The 22,444-nt window shown below is 43.5% G+C and overlaps 1 protein-coding gene and 1 long non-coding RNA gene across 4 annotated transcripts in view; one reads left to right on the top strand and one right to left on the bottom strand.

The window, feature by feature from the left end:
• Positions 1–9,612, bottom strand: part of GTF2H2 (general transcription factor IIH subunit 2) — a 31,146-nt gene extending 21,534 nt beyond the window's left edge. The window contains exons 1-5 of one of the 2 annotated variants that reach the window (XM_075837979.1): positions 9,495–9,612; positions 3,611–3,696; positions 3,453–3,530; positions 798–834; positions 629–715 (exon numbers count right to left, since the gene is read on the bottom strand). In XM_075837979.1, the coding sequence (XP_075694094.1) occupies positions 629–715; positions 798–834; positions 3,453–3,530; positions 3,611–3,666 (258 nt within the window). In that variant the 5' untranslated portion in view covers positions 3,667–3,696; positions 9,495–9,612. The remainder of the gene's footprint in view (positions 1–628; positions 716–797; positions 835–3,452; positions 3,531–3,610; positions 3,697–9,494) is intronic. The other variant, XM_075837990.1, reaches the window with a different exon arrangement.
• The window catches only part of LOC142660915 (uncharacterized), an 82,878-nt gene continuing 70,022 nt past the window's right edge, over positions 9,589–22,444 (top strand). For both annotated transcript variants that reach the window (XR_012850586.1, XR_012850585.1), the window contains exon 1: positions 9,589–9,651. This is a non-coding gene — a long non-coding RNA (uncharacterized LOC142660915). The remainder of the gene's footprint in view (positions 9,652–22,444) is intronic.

The following is a 22,444-nucleotide window of genomic DNA, read 5'->3' as shown; positions in this document are numbered from 1 at the left end:
AACTAGCAGTATAAAGGACCAGTCACTATAAAGGCCCTTTTACACTGGCCAATTATTGGGCAAACGATCATTCATAGAACGCTCCTTGCCGATAATGGCCCTGTGTAAACAGGGCAGCGATCAGCAGATGAACGAGCAAACACTCGTTCATCAGCTGATAATATTTTCCTTTTTTAAAGCGTTACTATTGTTGTTAGCAGCACATCTCCATGTGTAAACAGTGACACGTGCTGCCGACATGATAATAATGTATGGGGACGGGCGATCGGAGTAACGAGCGACAATCAACTAAATGTCTCGTTGATCGGCGCTCGTTTACACGGCGAAGGAAGGGCCGTGTAAGAGAACCTTTACCCCAACTTCTGCTGACCCTTCTGTTAACAACTGCAAAGCAGACAAGAGATTTAGAAAACTGGTAGTGTCACCCTATTGTGTGCGCTCTTATGACCAGTGTGAAAACTAATATATCAAAATACACATTTATATAAAAGATTATTTTTTTCATAGACATATGGTTTCCAAAAATAATATTTCCGAATGATATATTGCCCATAAATTTTTTGGGTTAAAATCCAAAATATTTTACACCAAAAAAACAAAACAAAACAGAAGATACATAATTGTTTACTTTTAAGGTGCTAGTAAGTCTGTTGGGTTTCAAGTCTTGATCCTCCATTGTTCTGGATCCATCAATTATCACAAACATGTGACGCATCTGGTAAGAAATTTTGCCTTATTATATAGGCACAGCCCAAAACAGTCTAAATGTCTGGAGAGTCCACATAGTTTGTGCTTACCATTCCCAAGCGAACTTGTCCATGATGTTCAAACACTCTGTAGAATTAGATATAAATAAATATCCTACATTTGAACTGTTAAATATAATAACACCACTAAATTTGTAGCAAAGAAAAATAAATTGTTTCATTTGTGCCACTTTTACAGTCAATGGGGCATTACTATTTTCATTGCATCCTATCAATCACGGTGTTATGCAAGGTCTAATATGGCCCCAAGCTGTCGACTCTTGTATTGCAATGTTCTTTGGTAGAGGTCACAGTAATTTCATGCTATACAAACAGTGTTTGGGAACGTTCACACAGTAAGGATTTGCACTAGGCAAATCCATTGTGGATTTTAAAGATAATCTATGGCAGAAATCAGATTTCTCCTGTGGTTTCCATGGGGATCTGTAGAACGATTAGCTCCATTGTAATTCAATGTAGTTACAGTATAATTCAATGGAGCATATCCACTGCTTTTCAGCAGGAAATGTGCACCAATAATGAACAGACCATGGATATTGAAACACCCCATTCACATGAATTGCTGGCGGAATCCACAACATAGCCTTAGTCAATAGTCATTAATACTTTATAACTTGGCACTTACTACATTTGTAGAGTTGACCAATTCCCTATAAAAAAAATAAAATTCTCTATGGACGCGCAAAGATAATAACTACAGATGAAAAAAATAAATAATTACATGCATGTTGATTGTTCAAAAGGGTCATTCCCTCTAAAGAGGACCTGTTACCTCTTCTGTTTTAGTAAATTATTGTATTCATTCTGGAGCACCTTTTCTTACAATTACACATTGGGCTTTTCCTCTGTTATTCCTCCTAGAAATGAATGAATAAATTGACAACTGGGTGTTACAAGTTGGGGGGGGGGGGGGGGGGGTCTCTACACAGTAATGTGGAAGGAAAAGAAAAAGGAGAGAAGAGGAAAATGGCGCTCCTCTAAGCTAATACGGTTTTTAAAAAAATATATAGGTGACAGTGCATTATGAGCTGGTTTACTCACCTAATTTTGTTGTGCTACTGCTTTGCATTGATAACAGTGACAGTATTTCTCTAGGTGCTGGCTGCCACCCGCTGCTATCCCTCGGGTGGAATCCTCTGTACCCGGGGAGAAAGAATAAATAGAAAGGAGAAAAACAAGTGCAGCATTCGGGACACGGCGCCTGACAGGTAATTATTCCAGAAGTATGTTTTTCTTAGGTATACGTTTTATTGTCACACAGTCTGACATTGTCCAATCAGAGCTGACGGTACACACTGCCAACTGGTAACACCTAGTTGCCAATTTATTCATAAATTTCTAGCAGGAATAACAGAAGGATGGCACAAAGATGCTCCAGAATTATAATTTCATGAGGAATGCAAGTATTTACTAAAACAGACACGTCTGGAGAGGTGACAGGTTCTCTTTAAAGTGGTTGGCTAAACAACCCATTTGGACCACGATGATGAACTGATCATGGGGTCTGTTATCATTGGGGCAAGCTGTCAACGAATCTTCATTTCACCTGTAGTGCAACTGATATAAGCCAGGTTCTCAAGAGGAAGAGCTGTTATTTGCAGGAGTTCTCTGGCTAATAGAAGAGGGTCTCAAGAAGATCCCCTCTTAGGCATAGTTCATACAGTTTTCAGCAGGCAGGAAAAATCTGCCTCAAAATTCCTTCAAGAAGCACTCCACTTTTTTTTTTTACTGCACCCTCCGGTACATTGGTGTTTCAGCGGGGTGCTGTGTGCAGAAATACTTACCGATCCCCACATCCTGTCTTTTTCGGGTCCAGCGCCACTCACGTGATCTTCCCTCTGACTTGTCTGGAGCCACTGTGCTTTTGAATAAGCCGGAATTCAGGCTCTCAATGTATTCCTATGGGAGCCAGAACGAGGCTACATAGGAATGCATTGGGAGCCTTACTTCCGGTTTTCTGAAAAGCACATAGATTCAAGACAAGTCAGAGGGAAGATCAGGTGAGTGGCGCTGGACCAGAAAAAGACAAGATGCGGGGATCGGTAAGTATTTCTGCACACCGCACCCCACTGAAACGCCAATATACAAATAGAGGGGGCAAAAAAAAAAAAAAGGTGGAGTGATCCTTTCAGGAAATTTAAGGCAGAGTTTCACCTACCTGCGCTTTTTTGCCGCGTTTATCACCCCCGGCCATTGATGGCCGTGAGAAAAAAAATGCTGCCGAGAAAGTTTTTTCTGCCTCACATTAGTTTCAATTGGAGGTCAGAGGCGGAACCGCAGCATGCCTCTTTTTTCCGCGAGCATCAAAAAGCTGCTCGGGAAAAAAAAAAAAACGCTTCTGCCTGCCATTGAAATCAATGGGGGGCAATTTCAGCCGTTCTTAGGTGCGGATTCTAACGCGGTTTCTGCGTAAAAAAAACAAAACTCTGTGTGAACTGGGCCTTACACCCAAGTTCATACGTGGTAGAAAATTCAGTTACAGAACTAGCCTGCAAATCTGCACCAAAATTTCGCTGTGGATTTTGCATCAGATTTCAACCTTTGCATTGCAATGAGTGAGTTCTGCAGTAAAAGTTTGCACCAGAGAGGGCAGATTTGCATTATGTCTACCATCTATGGTGGATTTTCTTTTCATGGCATGTAGATGGGGTTTAACAAGTGGATGTTTATTAAACCTATCATTACCTTTTCCTTTTATCCTTGAACAAAATCTCATCAATTGTAGCCTTTAGTGATCCAGATTCATCTTCTTTGAGAACCTCCCTTAAGTAGACAAATGACGAATTTGTAATAAAATGAAGAAGAACATAATAAAATAAAATCCAATTATGAAAACACCTTACCATGTTCTCTCATAGCCACCTTCCCACCGCTTAGTTCTTTCTGGTTCTTCATCCATTTTTAAACCAGGAAAATACTGGCGACTTCACTAGGAGTATAAAATCTGTGATTTAATCATCTTATTCCACATCATCTTCTATGAAGGGCAAACCAATATTAGGTCAAAACAACATGTAATTAATAAGGCTTCATTCTGTTCAATACGGTGCTAGCAGTAAATCAAAGTGAGCGCTAGTTACATATAAAAGTTCTTAAAGCTTATTTACTTGGCGTGTGCAGTCATCCAACTTGTTCTCCAGCCAAAAAATTTAAATATAAGTAAAGTAAAAAGCACTAAACCGGTCTTAAAATTCTAATGTAAATACTTATAAGGTCTCCGCTGATCATACACCTTGGCTGCCTGGGGTAGCAATATGAGGAGTGGAGCTGGAAGTCTTATTTTTATTTAGTTTTTATATTTATATGCAAATTATGCACGGAAATCAAAAGAAATTGGACTTTCTAGATACAAGTATATTTATTCTGCAATCACTTGAAATATTTAATTCTATAAAAGGTTCTCTCTATGTGACTTTTGCTGCAATGATTTAGGTCTCTCATAGTAATAGGAGGGGTATAAAGTCATGCGATCAATGATTTTGTGCTTAAATCAAACAATTACCACCTGTCCACAGAATAGGTAACAATTGTATGATTGCTGGGAGCCCCGCCGCTGGAACCAACACCGAACACGAGTCCTGAGCTCCTCATAGTGAGGGGGAACTTGATAGGAGCCAGCCGCTCCTTTTAGTGTCTATGGGACTGCCGAAAAATGTGCTTGATTGTTTTCGTCATTGCCATAGATTTTGAACATAAACATGCTTGACTGCCGCTCCATTCAATGTCCTCCTCAAGACAGGACCTCTGCTCTCGTGATCGCTGGATAGGTGACAATTATCTATTTTGGTTTCAACTGTATTTTTATTGAAAGTTTTCAAAATACACACATGACATAAGGACGCATGGGCAAGTCATGCAGTCCATTTGACATAGCAGAAAATCCAAACAGACAAAACACCGGGGAAAAGACAAAAAAGAGGGGGGGAGAAAACAAAAAAAAAGGGACAATCAGAGATCAATCCACGGTCTAACCCTGAGATATTGGTATCCAATACTTATCCCACACCACTCTAAATCTCTCCAGCGTATTGTCAATTGAGGCTGTCATATACTCCATAGTGCGAATTTCCCTAATTCTAGTCAGTAAGTCGATGTGAGAAGGAGGGACAGTCTGTCTCCACTGCCAAGCAATCAAGGTTTTAGCGGCAGTGAGAAAGTGCCGAAAAAGTCGAGCTAGGGGTTTCTCCAAAGAACTAGGAGGGACATTCAGGAGATAATGAAGAGGGTCTAGAGACAATTATCTATTTTGGGAATACCCCTTTTATAATTGTAATAAATGTACAGTACTTATTATGGATTTATTTTCACTTTGACAATAAAGTCTTTTTGTTGATCAATGCCAAAAAGGCCTAATTATATCCACTGCAATTCAACGTTGCTAAGCAAAACATTGAAACGGCACTTATAGGCAATGCTGCCGGGGTGATAAGTGCCTGAATTACATGTATAAGCTTAAAGAGGCTCTGTCACCACATTATAAGTGCCCTATCTCCTAGATAAGGACATTGGCGTGGTAATGTAGGTGACAGTAATGCTTTTTATTTAGAAAAACTATCTATTTTAAACCACTTTATGAGCGATTTTTAGCTTTATGCTAATTCGTTTCCTAATGCCCAAGTGGACGTGTTTTACTTTAGACCAAGTGGGCGTTGTACACAGGAGTGTATGACGCTGACCAATCAGTGACCAATCAGCGTCATGCACTTCTCTCCATTCATTTATACAGCACTAGCGATATAGTTATATCGCTATGTGCAGCCACATACACAAACACTAACATTACTGTAGTGTCCTGATTATGAATATACATCACTACCAGCCTGGACGTGATGTTTATTCAGAATCCTGACACGTCTGAATCTTTTCTGTGAGATTCCAGCAAGACAAGCGTAATCTCGTTTGAAATGACAGGTTACATCGTAATCTTGCAAGATTACACTTGCCTTGCTGGAATCTCACAGAAAAGATTCAAATGTATCAGGATTCTGAATAAACATCACGTCCTGGCTGGAGGTAATGTATATTCATTATCAGGACACTGCAGTAATGTTAGTGTTTGTGTATGTAGTTGCACATAACTATATCGCTAGTGCAGTGTAAATGAATGGAGAGAAGTGTATGACGCTGATTGGTCAGCGTCATACACTCCTCTGTACAACGCCCACTTGGTCTAACGTAAAAACACGCCCACTTGGGCATTAAGAAACTCATTAGCATAAAGCGGTTTAAAATAGATCGTTTTTCGAAATAAAAAGCATTACTGTCACCTACATTACAGCGCCGATCTCCTTATATAGAAGATAGGGCACTTATAATGTGGTGACAGAGCCTCTTTAACTAGTCTGAAATCTGTCAGATTCATCAGGTCATAATTGTCCTTGGCCAAACTGTTAGTGGTACATCAAGAAAACAGGAACTGATTAAATACTACTAATAATAATAATAATAAAAAACACAGTTCCCCATGTAAGGCTGGAACCACACATGCCATTTTTTATGCAGTTTTTGAAGCCAAACACAGAAGTAGATCCTTTCCTTTATACTGTTCCTTCCTTTTGGATCTACATGTGTCTTTGGCTCCAAACACTGCATCAGAAACTGCACATGTGGGTCCAGCTTTAAAGTACCAAAGACAGCCAAAATACGAAAAGAAGCAACCTTGTAAAAAGTCTTGGTATTACTGTTACATCTATGCAGACCTATCTGGTTACCGACTACAAATAAACACTGTGTAGTCTGATCCTGCAGACATACTATCTACCATCTTTACCCTGTTAGATTAGCAAGATGCAGGGAACAGATTGATAAGAATATGACTGCAGGACCAGACGGTTTGTAGTCTGTAACCGAGGAGACAAAATTTTGCATAGGCGCTGTAGACACAACGGTAGATTTGCATTAAAGGGGTTTTCCGGGCCTTAAAAATTTGTAGCCTATCCTCAGGAGAAGCCATAAATAGCTGATTGTTTGGGGTACAAATCCCAGGACCCCCGCCAATCAGCTGTTTTGAAGGATGTGCAGCGCTGCTTCCCCTTCATCTCTACTTGCTCACTCTAAGGCTGGATTCACACGAGCATGTTACGTCCGTAATGGACGGAACGTATTTCGGCCGCAAGCCCTGGACCAAACACACTGCAGGGAGCCGGGCTCCTAGCATCATAGTCATGTACGACGCTAGGAGTCCCTGCCTCGCTACGGGACAACTGTCCCGTACTGAAAACATGATTACAGTACGGGACAGTAGTTCCACGGAGAGGCAGGGACTCCTAGCATTGTACATAACTATGATGTGTGTTCGGTCCGGGACTTGCGGCCGAAATACGTTCCGTTCATTACGGACGTAATGTGCTCGTGTGAATCCAGCCTAAGGGTATGTTTACACTGCCTATTTTCGGCCGTTTTTCGGGCCGTAAACGCCCGAAACCCGGAAGCAGAACACCTCCAAACATCTGCCCATTGAGTTCAATGGGAAAACGGCGTTGTTTCGACGTAGCGTTTTTCGCAGCATTTTTTTACACGTAAAAAAACGGCCACGAAAAAGAAGTGCAGGACACTTCTTGGGACGTTTTTGGAGCCGTTTTCCATAGACTCTATTGAAAAAAGCTCCAAAAACGGCCGTGAAAAACGCAGCGGAAAAGGCGAGTGGCATACAAAACGTCTGAAAATCAGTGTTTTAAGACGTTTTTGACTCTGCGTTTGAACATACCCTAAATCAGCGGTCTCAAACTCGGCAGGGTAAGTGGGCCGCATATAGAAAAAATGGGAAGTTGACGGGCCGCATTACTGTGCCCTTCGCAGATGCTGCCTCAGTGCCCTCCGCAGATGCTGCCTCAGTGCCCTCCGCAGATGCTGCCTCAGTGATGTCAGGGGCTTGCCCAGAGCTGGAGTCCGGGAGCAGAGCCGCTTCTAGCACTCTGCCTGGGATTCCAGCACTGCTCCTGACATCACTTTATATGGAAAGAGATGTCAGGGGCAACCCCAGAGCTGGAGTCCCGGGCAGAGCCTAGTAGGCAATTCCTGGGACTCCAGCTGTGGTCCTGACATCACTGGGACTCCTGATCTGGGGAATTCCACAGAGTCCCAGGGCAGAGCCTGTACTAGCGCTCTGCTCGGGACTCCTCTCTGGGGAAGACCCTGACACACTGTCTATATATGGACAGCGATGTCAGGGATTTCCACAGAGTCCCGGAGCAGAGCCTGTACTAGAGCTCTGCACTGGACTCCGGCTCTGGGGAAGCCCTAGACATTGCGTGTCCAAACATGGACACCGATGTCAGGGAATTCGACAGAGTCCCAGAGCAGAGCCGATACTAGCGCTCTGCTCGGGTCTCCGCTCTGGGGAAGACCATGACACACTGTCCATATATGGACAGCGATGTCAGGGAATTCCACAGAGTCCTGGAGCAGAGCCTGTACTAGCGCTCTGCCCGGGACTCCGCTCTGGGGAAGACCCTGACACACCGTCCATATATGGACAGCGATGTCAGGGAATTCCACAGAGTCCCGGAGCAGAGCCGATATTAGCGCTCTGCACGGGACTCCGCTCTGGGGAAGACCCTGACACACTGTCCATATATGGACAGCAATGTCAAGGAATTCCACAGAGTCCCGGAGCAGAGCCTGTACTAGTGCTCTGCTCGGGACTCCACTCTGGGGAAGACCCTGACACACTGTCCATATATGGACAGCGATGTCAGGGAATTCCACAGAGTCCCGGAGCAGAGCCGATACTAGCGCTCTGCACGGGACTCCGGCTCTGTGGAAGCCCCAGACATCGCTGTTCATATGTGGACCGCGATGTCAGGGAATTCCAGAGTCTAGCGGCTCTGTGTCCCGCGGGCCGCAGATGACAGCCCCAGGAGCCGCATGCTTGAGACCCCTGCCCTAAATCGACACAGAAGTAGTGGTGATTCACAGGTATTGCAGCCTTTTCTCCCATTCACTTCAATGGGAGAAGGCTGCAATACTGTGAATCACCCCTTCGTCTGTTTTCAGCCACAATGTGTTAAAGGCTATGAACACATTTGAAATCATTTTGTTTAGTTTCTAATGAAAATGTCTAGCAGTGTTTTTGATGCAATTTTCTAAATACTTATAATAATTTGACTTTTTGAGATACAGCTTATTTGCATTCTGTGTACAGAGCAGCTGTATCTAGCATGGAGACCTGAATCCGTCAGGCTACAGAATACAAAGCAGCTGTATATCAAAAAGTCTAAATAGTTTTTAATAAAAAGTATTTAGAAAGCTGCACCAAACACACTGATCTGCATGTGGCACATATGGATTTTGCTACAGATTTCCACAACAAATCCACAGCATGGTCTTAACTCTGTGCAGATTTTTCCCAGCACATGTGGATAAGGTTTTGCCGCAATTCCACATTGCGAGAATGCACTACAATGCAACACCAGGTTGCTGCAGTTACCAAATACTTTGTTCGGGCATGTATAAAAGGGCTATCAAGTCGGGGATGATTTTCTATAGCCTTTATAGGCCCTACCAGGGTATATGGACAACTCCTTTAATTACAGCTATTACAAAGCCCAAACCTCTCCATACACGTGTACTACTAAATCAGCCCAAGTATGTATTAAAAATGAATAGAACATAAAGTGCTCATTCCTTGTTATAATTTATCGATTATAATACATGGGAGAAGAAAGAATGAAAAGCCTCCCGTGACGCCCACACCTTACACCCCAGCCTGACATCTGTACTACATACCGTACACACAAAACACCGGCGTCCCTGTCACTTTCACATGTGTGTAACCAAACAAAGCTCCCGCGGAAACAGAGGCGCTGAACAGAAGTTCCGGTCACACGGCACACTGCCCTGTAGTCCTGTCGCTTAGCAGCCGCTAAATACAATCATGGAGACGGTAAACAATGGTCATTACTTTGCAGCTCATGTATATGTTTTGGTGATAAGTACCAACTTCTTTATCCTTTATCACAAAATGAAGTGCCAGATTTACTGATTTAAAAAAACAAAAACTTAAACACCTCAGTTGAATATCTTATTTGCACACCAAATTCAGAAGTAGAGAGCTTTTATTGTTAAGTCATATGGGACATTAAACAAACATATGGCACGTCAAGGGCACTTACACTGAAAGAATGTATTGGGACACCAGGTTATCTGAGCGCATTGTTTCCAGTGTATGCAGTTAAAGGGGTTTTCCCACAATGTACATTTATCCCCTATCCTCAGGATAGGGGATAAATATCTGATCGCTGGGGACCATCGTTGAACCCCCACGATCACTAAGCCTCCGTTCCTCATCATTACAGGACCACAGTGAGGAGGAGTTTGAAGGAGTAGCGGCCATGCATGCGCCCTTCCGCTCAATTCTGGCGATCGGTGGGGTCCCAATAGTCAGACCCCTACCGATCTAACAGTTATTATCCCCCATCCAGTGGCTAGGTGATAACCAGAATACATCTGTAAGTGCCCACATTGTGCCCCCAATAGTAATAGTGCCAATAGTGACCCCTAAGCATAGTGCTCCAGTGCCAAGCAATGCTCCCATATTGCCCCCAACATTAAAAGTGCCCCCAAAATAATTTTGCCAAAGTAACATTAAATAATTCCTCAACATTAATAGTGCCCCCGTGTGTTGCTCAAAGTGCACCATAAAGTAATAGTGCCCCCCAAGCTGTCTCCTGGCCTATCAACAAAAGAAAAAGTAAAAATACTCACCTTATCCCACTCGCACGTCTCGCACAGCAGTGCAGGCTACCAGCCTGCCCTGTAGCCTGAGCAGTCTGCAGAACGATGCCCAGGCAGGCGCGGTGACGTAATCGCGTCTGCCCGTACTGGAGACAAGCTGATACGTAGGCAGCAGGCCTAAAGGGCTCTGTGGTCTACAAGGGTGAACAGTGGGGCACGAAGCCAATGGCTCCCGAGCTCTACCGCATTTTGTAATTTCATCAGGGTCCTCGGGAGTTGAAAGTGCTGTTTGTCCTGGTATATACTCGGAAATCATCGGGGATCGACATGTTTGCGAATCCTGGTATACAGGGGAAAACTAAAGTATGTGCCAATTTTTAATGTGTATAGTATTGTCTTCCAACCTCTGACTCTCCATCTGTTGAGAAACTACAACATCTCAGCATGGCCTGAAAATTCTATGAACAATTTCATCAAGATTACAGGGTGCATGCTCATATCTATGAAATAGTCTGCTTGAAGTTACATCCATGCTTTACTTCAAAGCGCTCTGACTTTCACAAACTGTCAGTTTCTGTTTCCATCACGTGCCATGTCACAAAGCAGATGTAATCTAAAGCTGGTTCCACGACCATGACAAAGAGTTCAGGGTAGTCCAGAGGCCTTCAGATCTCAATCCAATATACTACCTTTCGGATGGGGTGGTATGGAAGATTCACTGCATGAATAAGCAGGCACAAAATCTATAGCAATTTTTAGATGATACAATGAAAACATAGATCAGGATCTCCTAGGTTCTAGGGCAAACAATGAAGTAGCCACGAAAGCCAATGATCGGGCAAATAAGTGTTCATATGAACGGTCGTTCCTGATCATTGCCCCACGTAAACAGGGCAACGATCAGCCGATGAATGTGCGAAAACTTGCTTATCGGCTGATTGTATCATTTATGCTGCAACCATTAGTTTATAAATCTTTATACCAATGGCATGCAAAATAGCTCTCTTCCAAGTAGGAAGAAAACTGTCTCTCTAGTGCCACCTATCGGCGTCCTCCCTGTAAGCCAATGTCTGTCCCTTAAAGGGAAGGTGTCACGAATTTTTTTTTTTTTACATGTTATTGCTTTTAGTATGTTATTAAAATAAATTTTATTTATTTGTGTTTTTGTGTTTTACTTCTTTCTTTCTTTTACTTCTCTATGGGGGCTGCCATTTTTTTTTCATCTCTGTATGTGTCGATTAACGACACATACAGAGATGGAATACGGCACATACATCCCCATAGTGAATGCGAACAGGAGCCGTTCCATTCACTATAGCGTACGCTGTCTGTGTGGGAACGGCGCATGCGCCGCTCCCACACAGTCCAAAAGGAAGGTCTTCGGCAGAGAGACATCCGGCGCCATTCTCATGTGGACCGAAAGCCGCGGCCGGACAGTAAGATGACTACTTCTGGTCGCGGCTTCCGTTCATATGTTCAGAAGCATGGACTAGGAGCGGAGGCAGCGGCGGCGGCAGGAGCAGGTAAGTTATGTTTGTGTATGTGATGTGTGTGTATGTTCGCGTTATACTGTGTGATTACTACTGTATCTAATCCTCCTACACTGTGCATTCGCTCAAAAAATGGCGGCACACAGTGTAGGAGGTTTGAACATTCAACCCCCTCCTTTCTCCTGGCACTAGCCAGGATAAAGGAGGGGGGATTGTGTGAGGACACTAGAGCGAGTGTGTCTTCTCCAATTTTGCAGCATAAAGCAATGAGGTTGCTTTACCACATGCCAATGCTGCAATTTTGGGAATTGCTCCCTCTAGTGACCAGCACATGGAAATTTTATAAATTAGAATCTAATTTATAATATTTCCTGACTTGTGAAAAAATTAAAAAAATTAGAACAATGTGTAATCATTTAGATACTAACAGTTTAACTAAAAAACAAACAAACATTTTTTTCTAGCGACACATTCCCTTTAAGGCCAGGATCACAGACAGAATTTTGATGACGTTTTTGATGCAGTTTTTTGCTCAGTGTTTTATCCAAACACGGGAGTGGGCATCAGTCTTTTCTTTCTTCCTTTTGGATTTACTTCTATCTTCTCAAAAAAAAACTTCATCAAATCTGCGTATGTACAAACCTGGCCTTATAGAGGCTTGAAACATGACTTGGGTTAATGTTTCAAGGCTCTATAAAGGGTGGGACAATGAATTACAGGGTAGTCACCTATAGGTGGCACTAGAGACCGTTTTCTCCCATCTAAAGGAGAGCTATCTTGCATACTTAACCCAGGGAGCACTGCCTACTATCCGCAAGGAAAATCAGTACCTTCCTATACCACAAGCTATAACATGCTAATAATTCAATGCTTGCATGACAGTATGGATATATTCACACAATGTATTTGTTTTGCAGCATTTTCGTATACTACAATGCAAGTTGATGGATTTTAAGTCCAATTCACAAACAGCGTAATAAATCTGCAGCAGATTCTAGGCAAGGTGCAGATTTTTGCAGCAGGTTTCACTCATGCAATGCAATAGATGAACTCCAGGCTAAATCTGTAAATCTGCATTGCAATTCGCAACAAAATCTACTTATAACACGTGCTTCAGTATTTGTAGACCAAAACTAGGAGTAGATCCAAAACACAGAGGAGGCAGAAATGATGCATTCTTTTGAGTTTATTTTCAAACCGTATTTTATTGTAAAAGAGTCATATAAAACAATATACAGAAAATCCAAACAGAAGCAATAATAAGTAACAGCATATTAAACTAGTATTCCAAAATAGCGGGTAAAGGGGGGGGGGGATTGGGTGGTAAATGGCTAATGAAGACCCCCAGGTCTGCCATCTTGGTGCTCCTATTAAGAGATAGGGCTTAAAAGGAGACTTTAAAAATGACAATACACTGCAATACATAAGCATTGCAGTGTATTGTACCAGTGATCTAACAATAGTAAAAAATAGTTAAATAACATTTTTAGAAATGTAAAAAAAAAACTTGACACATTTTTAACCTAAAGTGATGAAAAAAAAATATCACTTGTATTACCACGTCTGTAAAAGTTCAAACTATTCCAAAAACAGCAGAATTGATGTATTTTGGTCAACTTAGTTTCCAAAAAAGGAATAAAATGTGATAAGAACAGTTGTATGTAACCCAAAATGCTACCAGTAAAAACTACAGCTCGCCCTACAAAAACAAGCTAGGCTTCGTTCACATATGCGTCGGGGCTCTGTTCATGGGTTCCATTGGAGCTTTCCATCAGGGGAATCCATGAACGGAAACCAAACTGAAACAAACTGAAACCATAGGTTTCCGTTTTCATCATCATTGATTTCAATGGTGACGGATCCGTTGCAAATGGTTTCCGTTTGTCTCCGTTGTGTAAGGGTTCCGTTGTTTTGACAGAATCAATAGCGTAGTCGACTACGCTATTGATTCCGCAAAACAACGGAACCCTTACACAACGGAGACAAACGGTAACCATTTGCACCGGATCCATCACCAATTAAAACAATGGTGATGTAAACGGTAACCTGTGGTTTCCGTTTGTTTCAGTTTGGTTTCCGTTCATGGATTCCCCTGATGGAAAGCTCAGACTATGTATCCTGGATACATAGAAGCTTTCTTTTGCGGTCAAAGTCGAATCTGTCGGGTCAGCGGGTCTGATGGATTTGGGGAGCGCTGGTCTAACGCAGGTTCCAGCTATTATCGATCACATCCAAGTTCATGAACTTGGATGTGATCGATAACAGGAACGGATCAAGAGCAATTTGGCGGATGAAGCTACTTTCCTGAGAGAACATTTTATTTACTTCTGTTTTGTGAATCATAATACATATAAGGGCTTGTCCACATGTAACGGAATTGCTGCGTATTTTCTGTCCGAAATTGCGGATGAAAAACACGCAGGAGAATACAGTAGCAACAAAGTGGGTGAGATTTAACAAATCTCATCCACACGCTACGTAAAATTTCTGAGCAGAAATTAACCTGCGGTGCGTATTTTTGATCTCAATTCCTTATGCGGGGAGTGGACTGAATTGCTGCGTTTTTCAGAGGAGATGTCACCATCTCCCAGCATTGAAAAAGACGCAGCAAAATCCACAACATTTTCTGCAGTAAAAAACACAGGAAATGGTGCGTATTTTCCGCAGCGGATCTTCTGCTACTTCCTGCGGAATTGCTGCAGAAATTTTCTGCAGCAATTCCGTTTCGTTTGGACAAGCCCTAATCCAAACAAAACGTACCTTCCTAATGAGCTCTTCATAGTACAATTTAATGTTCAATGCATGAAAGTAAGATGGGAGTTAATTTGTGAGAAAGGAAAGTATGCCAGGAATGTGAACTATGCACATATAATAGCCAGGTCCACAGTGTACAGCTCTGAAAACCCTGAGACAATGTTTCTATTGTCCAGTGTGTAACAGAAGTAGTACCATACTCAGGATAAATTCAGAAATTGTGGTTGAGGTGCTCTTTAAACCACATTGAAAAATCGCATTCAAAAAATGCATGTGTTCAGGCGGAAAAATACGAGGCTGATTTCAAGAGAAAACAGCCTCTGAAATCCAGGCCTTTTTGGCCCAGTTCACACAGAGTTATTTGGCGCTGATTTTGAAGTCCGAAATCAGCTTCTACTCTATTTCTTTATTTTTTTTTAAGCTTGATTTATTCACTTTAACAAAGGTAAAAAAAAAAAGGAACAGTGCAAGTACAGCAAAGATACAAATTAACATGTAAATCTATTACATGTTATGAATAGGATTACAGTCAGTAGAATTAAGGCCCTTTGACACCGGCCGATAAGCAACCGGTGCAGCGAGCGCCGATCGAGGAGACATCGTTGATCGGCGCTCGCTTGCTCCTGGTCGTTACTCCGATCACTCGTCCCCATACGTTATTATAATGTCAGCAGCACGTCTCCCTGTTTACACAGGGAGATGAGCTGTCGACAACGATAATATTTTCCTTTTTTAAAACGATACGACCAGCAGATGATCAATCGTTTGCTCGTTCATCTGCTGATCGTTCCCCTGTTTACACTGGGCAATTATCGGCAATGAGTGTTCTATGAATGCTCGTCTGCCCGATAATCGTCCTGTGTAAAACCCCCTTAACACTACATAGGTGTGTTCCATGCCTCACTCAGATTAAAAAGGAGATACTATGAAAATCAGTTACCATTAATAGGTCCGTGTCTCTTGTAGGAGGTGAATCATCGCCCATTCGTCTGATCTATATTAGATGCTCTACAAAAGATTTGCGCTAACAGCAACAACTTAAACTGGCTTAGTGGGCTATAAGGGGCAGCTAGTATATTAACAACAATATGGTGGTAGTTACAAGGGCGTAAGCGCAGCAGCAGTGCCTAAAATAAATTCCAGCTATGTGGCTCTCAAGCCCGGGGAAGATTCAATTGGTTGATGGGGAGCTGAGCCATAGGTTCCATATATTGTCAAATTTAGCTGGACCCATGATTTTTACAAATTGGGAGAATTTGGTTAAGTTTTCCACATTCTAATGGTTGGTGAAGATGGACTATGCTATTTCAGCGTGATGCATTTTCTGTCCTTAAAGCGTAGCTAAACTTTCGCCCAAAAAAAACTATTTAAACTGCTATTATGTCCCTCTATGTGAATACATTACTCCTAGCAATTTTTTTTTTCACTTCTTTTTTTCACACTATAGTCCGGCCTGTAGCAAAGCTGTCATTCTCCTCCCTGTGCTCTGCTACTGCCGGTTATAGTACAGTGGACGAGGGGACAGGGAGGGGGCGCCAGACCTGCGCTTCTGCTACTGGAGCGCCTCTCACACACACTATAGTCCGGACAGCAGCAGAGCTCATCACAGTCTCTTCCATGCGCTCTGCTGCTGCAGGTTACACTAAAGAGAGTGTAGTGTATAGAGGCAGAGAGACCTTCCTGACGTCACGATGGGGGCGTGCACATCTGACGTCAGGATGGGGCCACCACCCACCCGTACTCATAGGCAGCAGAATTTGAATGTATCAGTGTACGGATTTCTGCTAGCAACAGGAGAAATACAAGAAATAAAACGTAGTAAAATAGTGTCAGAGTGGCCATTTAAAACACGTATAACACAAAAAGGAGCCCAAATTCATTAATAAAGTATATTACAAAATATATTTATATTACACATGCTGCTAGAAAATAAAAAGTTGATCGAACGTTTGGTTACGCTCTAAATAAAGATTACTGTAGTAAAATGCATATATAATGAGTCCATTCATCCGCCTGCAGAAGACCCAGCTCCGGCTTGCATGTCACCTGGACAGAGAGGAGCCCAGGCATGAAAGCAGTAACCTGATGCCTAAACCTTGCAATCGGTGGCAACTCCATATAATTTACCAGTAATATGAATTCAGGTCCGGAGAGCAGCCTATTTTGTATAATTTGGTGGGAGCCAAATATATTTGATGAACAATATATAACTGTATAATTTTGTTCTTAGCTGCAGGTGATACATGTAAATACAACTCTAAGGCCGGGTTCCACGGGTCGGATATGCTGCGTTAAAACTGCGCAGCGTATCTGGCCTGGAACCCACAATGCATTCCACCAGAAAAACCGCACCATAATATGGTGCATTTTGTCAGACGGATTTTTCGCTGTGGAAAGCAGCAGTAAAAAACTCATATTTACCAAGGCCATTGTTATGGGGACGCGTCCCTCCTGTGCACTCCGGTCTGGCCTCCCTGGATGACTCTGCAGCCCATGTGACCGCTGTAGCCTGGCGCCAGCCTGATGACATGTAACATCATCCCAGAATGCCGGCCCTATGATGTCATCCAGACCGGCCTCCTGGGCTGACGTTTCATCCCATGTGACCATCACAGCAGCCTTTGAGTGGCTGCAGCGGTCACATGGGATGCAACGTCTTCCCCGGAGGCTGGACTGGACAGAGGCACACAGACTTCTGGATAAGTATGTTTTTGTTTTTTTTCCCTTAGTTGCGATTCCTTTTGCATAGATTGCGGCATAATCTTTGCGAATACGCCGCAAAAGTCGCAACGCTTTTTTTTCCCCCACAGCGTGGGCATGAGATTTTCTAAATTCTATCGACTTTGTTGCAACTGTAAATGCTGCAGAATTTCTACTCACAATTCCGTTGCGGAAATTCCGCAGCATTTACGCTACGTGGGAACCCTGCCTAATAAATCAGATACATTTACCTCAGTGAGAGTTGGTATATATTTTTTCCAGGCATCGGGTGTTGCAAGTTTTTTTTATGCATTTGGTGGGTATACAGCGCTGAAATTAGGCCTCTTGGGCCCTGGGATATAAAAATAATAATTACCGGAAATTTCAAGATTTCTGTGCTTGTAACGCATGACTGAGTGGTAAATAGCAGAAAAAAGTGTCTGGTTAACTGAAATTTGTATTGCAAATCCAAAATCAGAGCATAATATATTATCTACATAAATATCATTGAGACTATTGACCCCCAGTTCAGCCCACAAGGACGACCTCTGGTAGACTGAAGAGGTGCTGCAAAGAGGTATTTTGCCATAGTGACATATCTGCAATCACTCAAAGTATTCAAAACAGCATTCAGAACGTTTCTTAAACCTTTAGGCGTTTCACAGGAATTAAAGCAATGTAGAGGTGAAATTTACAAATGTAATTTTTTTTTGCCGAAATTCATTTGTAATAAAAAAAATTCTGTAGCAAAGAATGTTTTACCAGAGAAACGCAACTCAATATTTATTGCCCAGATTCTGCAGTTTTTAGAAATATCCCACATGTGACCCTAAAGTGCTAATGGACTGAAGCACAGGCCTCAGAAGCAACGGAGCACCCAGTGGATTTCAGGGCCTCCTTTTTTTTAGAATATATTTAGGCACCATGTCAGGTTTGAAGAGGTCTTCTGTGCCTAAACAGAAGAAACCCCCCAAAAGTGACCCTATTTTGGAAACGACACCCCTCAAGGAATAGTTAGCATTTTGTCCCCACAGTTTTTTGCAGAATTTAGTGGAATTAGTCTGTGAAGATGAAGTCTACTTTTTTTCGAAAAAAAACATAGAATTTTTTCATTTTTACAAGGAATAAGGAAAAAAAACTACTCCAACATGTATAAAGCAATTTCTCCCAATTACAGCAATACCCCATATGTGGTCATAAACTGATGTTTGCACTCACAGCAGGGCTCAGAAGTGAAGGAGCGCCTTTTGGATTTTGGAGCGCAGATTTTGCTGTAATAGTTTTTGGTACCATGTCATGTTTGCAATGCCCTGGAGGGACCAAAACAGAGGAAACCCCCCAAAAGTGACCCCATTTTGGAAACTGCACCCCTCAAGGAATTTTTCTAGGGGTATAGTTAGCATTTTGTCCCAAGAGTTTTTTTTGCAGAATTTAGTGTAATTATGCTGTGAAGATGAAAATCTACTTTTTAAAAAAAAACAAAAAACAGAATTTTTTCATCTTTACAAGGAAAAAAGGAGAAAAAGCACTGCAACATTTGTAAAACAATGTCTCCTGTTTATGGCAATACCCCATATGTAGTCATAAACTAATGTTTGGACCCACAGCAGGGCTCAGAAGCGAAGGAGCGCCTTTTGGATTTTGGAGCGCAGATTTTGCTGTAATAGTTTTTGGTCCCATGTCATGTTTGCAATGCCCTGGAGGGACAAAAACAGTGGAAACCCCGCAAAAGTGACCCCATTTTGGAAACTACACCCCTCAAGGAATTTCTCTAGGGGTATAGTTAGCATTTTGTCTCCACAGTTTTCTTGCAGAATTTAGTAAAATTAGTCTGTGAAGATGAAAATCGACTTTGTTTTTTTACAAGGAATAAAGGAGAAAAAGCACCCCAACATTTATAAAGCAATTTCTCCTGATGTAATGACAGAGATAGGGAAACAGACAAGTGAGCCCTAATCTACCCGCCACTCAGTCCCTGCCTACTTGCAACGACCCGCCCTAGGCGACGGGGTACAACTGGGCGACGGTCCTTACACTCAGTAAGTGCACGACAGACAACCAGACAAGGAAACACAGAACAAAGGGAAACGGGGCAGTTGCCCACGGCAACACCGTGAGCAACAAGAGTAGTAAACGAGCCGAGTCAAACCATGATTACCCTTAGCCGGAATTGCAGGGGAACAAACAGCTTGTTCTCAGGAAGGTTCCCGGGAGCTGAACCTTGATCAGCAGCAATTTCAGAGACTAAATCAGAATCAATAGAGGAAATGATTATACCTGGAGGCAAAATACAAGCAGGATCTTCCTCCGAAGGAGGGCTGGCCATGAAGCTACGCGACAGTGCATCAGCCTTAATATTTTTAGACCCAGCCCTATAGGTAACCAAAAAATTGAATCTGGTAAAAAATAACGCCCATCGAGCTTATCTCGGGTTTAGCCTCCGGGCCAATTCTAGGAAAACCAGATTCTTGTGGTCGGTAAGGACCGTTACCTGGTGCCTAGCCCCCTCCAGGAAGTGGCGCCACTCTTCAAATGCCCATTTAATGGCTAAGAGTTCGCGGTTGCCAATATCATAGTTACTCTCAGTGGGCGAAAACTTCCTGGAGAAGTAGGCACAGGGACGGAGATGGGTGAGGGACCTGGTACCCTGGGACAAGACAGCCCCCACTCCCACCTCGGACGCGTCAACCTCCATGATAAATAGCTCCATTTGGTTGGGCTGAACCAACACCGGGGCCGAGATAAAGCACTTCTTAAGGGCCTCAAAAGCCTGGACAGCCGAAGGAGGCCAGTGGAGGAGATCAGCACCCTTGCGAGTGAGGTCTGTAAGAGGCTTAGCGATGACCGAGAAGTTAGCAATAAATCTCCTGTAATAATTAGCGAACCCCAAGAAGCACTGTAACGCCTTCAGGGAGGCAGGTTGGACCCATTCCGCCACAGCCTGGACCTTGGCGGGGTCCATGCGGAATTCATGAGGAGTGAGGATTTGACCCAAAAATGGTATCTCCTGCACCCCAAACACACATTTTTCGGTCTTCGCAAACAGTTTGTTTTCCCGAAGGACCTGGAGCACCTTCCTGACATGCTCAATGTGGGAGGACCAGTCCTTGGAAAACACAAGCATGTCATCAAGGTACACTACAAGAAATACCCCCAGGTAATCTCTTAAAATCTCATTTATGAAATTCTGGAAGACCGCGGGAGCATTACACAACCCAAAGGGCATGACGAGGTATTCGAAATGACCTTCGGGCGTGTTAAACGCAGTCTTCCACTCATCCCCCTCTTTGATGCGGATAAGGTTATACGCCCCCCGTAGATCAAACTTAGAGAACCATTGGGCCCCCTGAACCTGATTAAAGAGATCAGGAATCAAAGGAAGGGGATACTGGTTCCTTACAGTGACCTTATTCAAGTTACGGTAGTCAATGCATGGCCTAAGACCACCATCCTTCTTCCCTACGAAGAAGAAGCCAGCACCTACTGGAGAAGTAGAGGGGCGAATGTAACCCTTGGCCAGGCATTCCTGGATATACTCTCTCTTGGCTTCACGTTCGGGACAAGAGAGATTAAATATCCTACCCTTAGGGAGCTTAGCTCCTGGTACCAAATCGATAGCGCAATCGTATTCTCTATGAGGAGGTAACACTTCGGAGGCCTCCTTAGAGAAAACATCAGCGAAGTCCTGAACAAACTCAGGTAGCGTGTTCACCTCCTCAGGGGGAGAAATAGAATTAACAGAAAAACATGACAGCAAGCATTCATTACCCCATTTGGTAAGATCCCCAGTATTCCAGTCAAACGTGGGATTATGCAACTGCAACCAGGTGTAATGACAGGGATAGGGAAACAGACAAGTGAGCCCTAATCTACCCGCCACTCAGTCCCTGCCTACTTGCAACGACCCGCCCTAGGCGACGTGGTACAACTGGGCAACGGTCCCTACACTCAGTAAGTGCACGACAGACAACCAGACAAGGAAACACAGAACAAAGGGAAACGGGGCAGTTGCCCACGGCAACACCGTGAGCAACAAGAGTAGTAAACGAGCCGAGTCAAACCAGGAGAGTACGAGGTGCCAAACGCAGAGCAGGAGAGTAGTGAACAAGCCGAGTCAAACCAGGAGTGTACGAGGTACCAAACGCAGAGCAGAAGAGTAGTCAGTAAGCCAAGGTCAATACGAAGCAGGGACAAGTAGTACAAGAAGCTGCAGCAGGGCCAGGAAACCAACAGAGAAGAATCACAAGCAAGGAGGAACAGGAAAGGCGGGTATTGTTGGGGGGACACGGAGGCCCCGAGTTGCATAGGTACCTCCGAGTCTTCCGTGGAAGAACGAAGCAACGGAACCTCGGGAGGCATCATGGGGGAGTCAGAGGAGAAAACACATAAACGTTCACGTTGTCGTTCCCTGAGACGTCGGTCAAGTCGTACCGCTAAAGCCATAACCTGGTCTAGGGAGTCAGAAGAGGGATAGCTAACTAGCAGGTCTTTCAGGGCGTTCGACAGACCCAACCTAAACTGGCAGCTTAAGGCAGGGTCATTCCACCGAGAAGCTACGCACCACTTCCTAAAGTCAGAGCAATACTCCTCAACAGGTCTCTTACCCTGACGTAAGGTCACCAGCTGACTCTCGGCAAAGGCAGTCCTGTCAGTCTCGTCATAAATGAGTCCGAGAGCAGAAAAGAAAAGATCAACAGAGGAAAGTTCAGGGGCGTCAGGAGCCAAGGAGAAGGCCCATTCTTGGGGCCCTTCCTGGAGCCGGGACATAATTATACCCACCCGCTGGCTCTCGGAACCTGAGGAGTGGGGCTTTAAACGAAAATAGAGCCTACAACTCTCCCGAAAGGAGAGAAAAGTCTTCCGGTCCCCTGAGAACCGGTCAGGCAACTTGAGGTGGGGTTCAAGAGGTGAGGTGAGGGGCACTACCATGGTAGCATCAGGCTGGTTGACCCTCTGAGCCAGGGCCTGGACCTGTAGGGAGAGACCCTGCATTTGCTGAACCAGGGTCTCAAGGGGGTCCATAGTGGTGTGAGGGACCAGGGTAGAGTAGGTATATGG

This window comes from Rhinoderma darwinii, chromosome 1, assembly GCF_050947455.1.
Source record: "Rhinoderma darwinii isolate aRhiDar2 chromosome 1, aRhiDar2.hap1, whole genome shotgun sequence".
Taxonomy (NCBI): Eukaryota; Metazoa; Chordata; class Amphibia; order Anura; family Rhinodermatidae; genus Rhinoderma; species Rhinoderma darwinii.
Note: the sequence above shows the minus strand (reverse complement) of the source record. Positions and strands in the feature narration are given on the sequence as shown.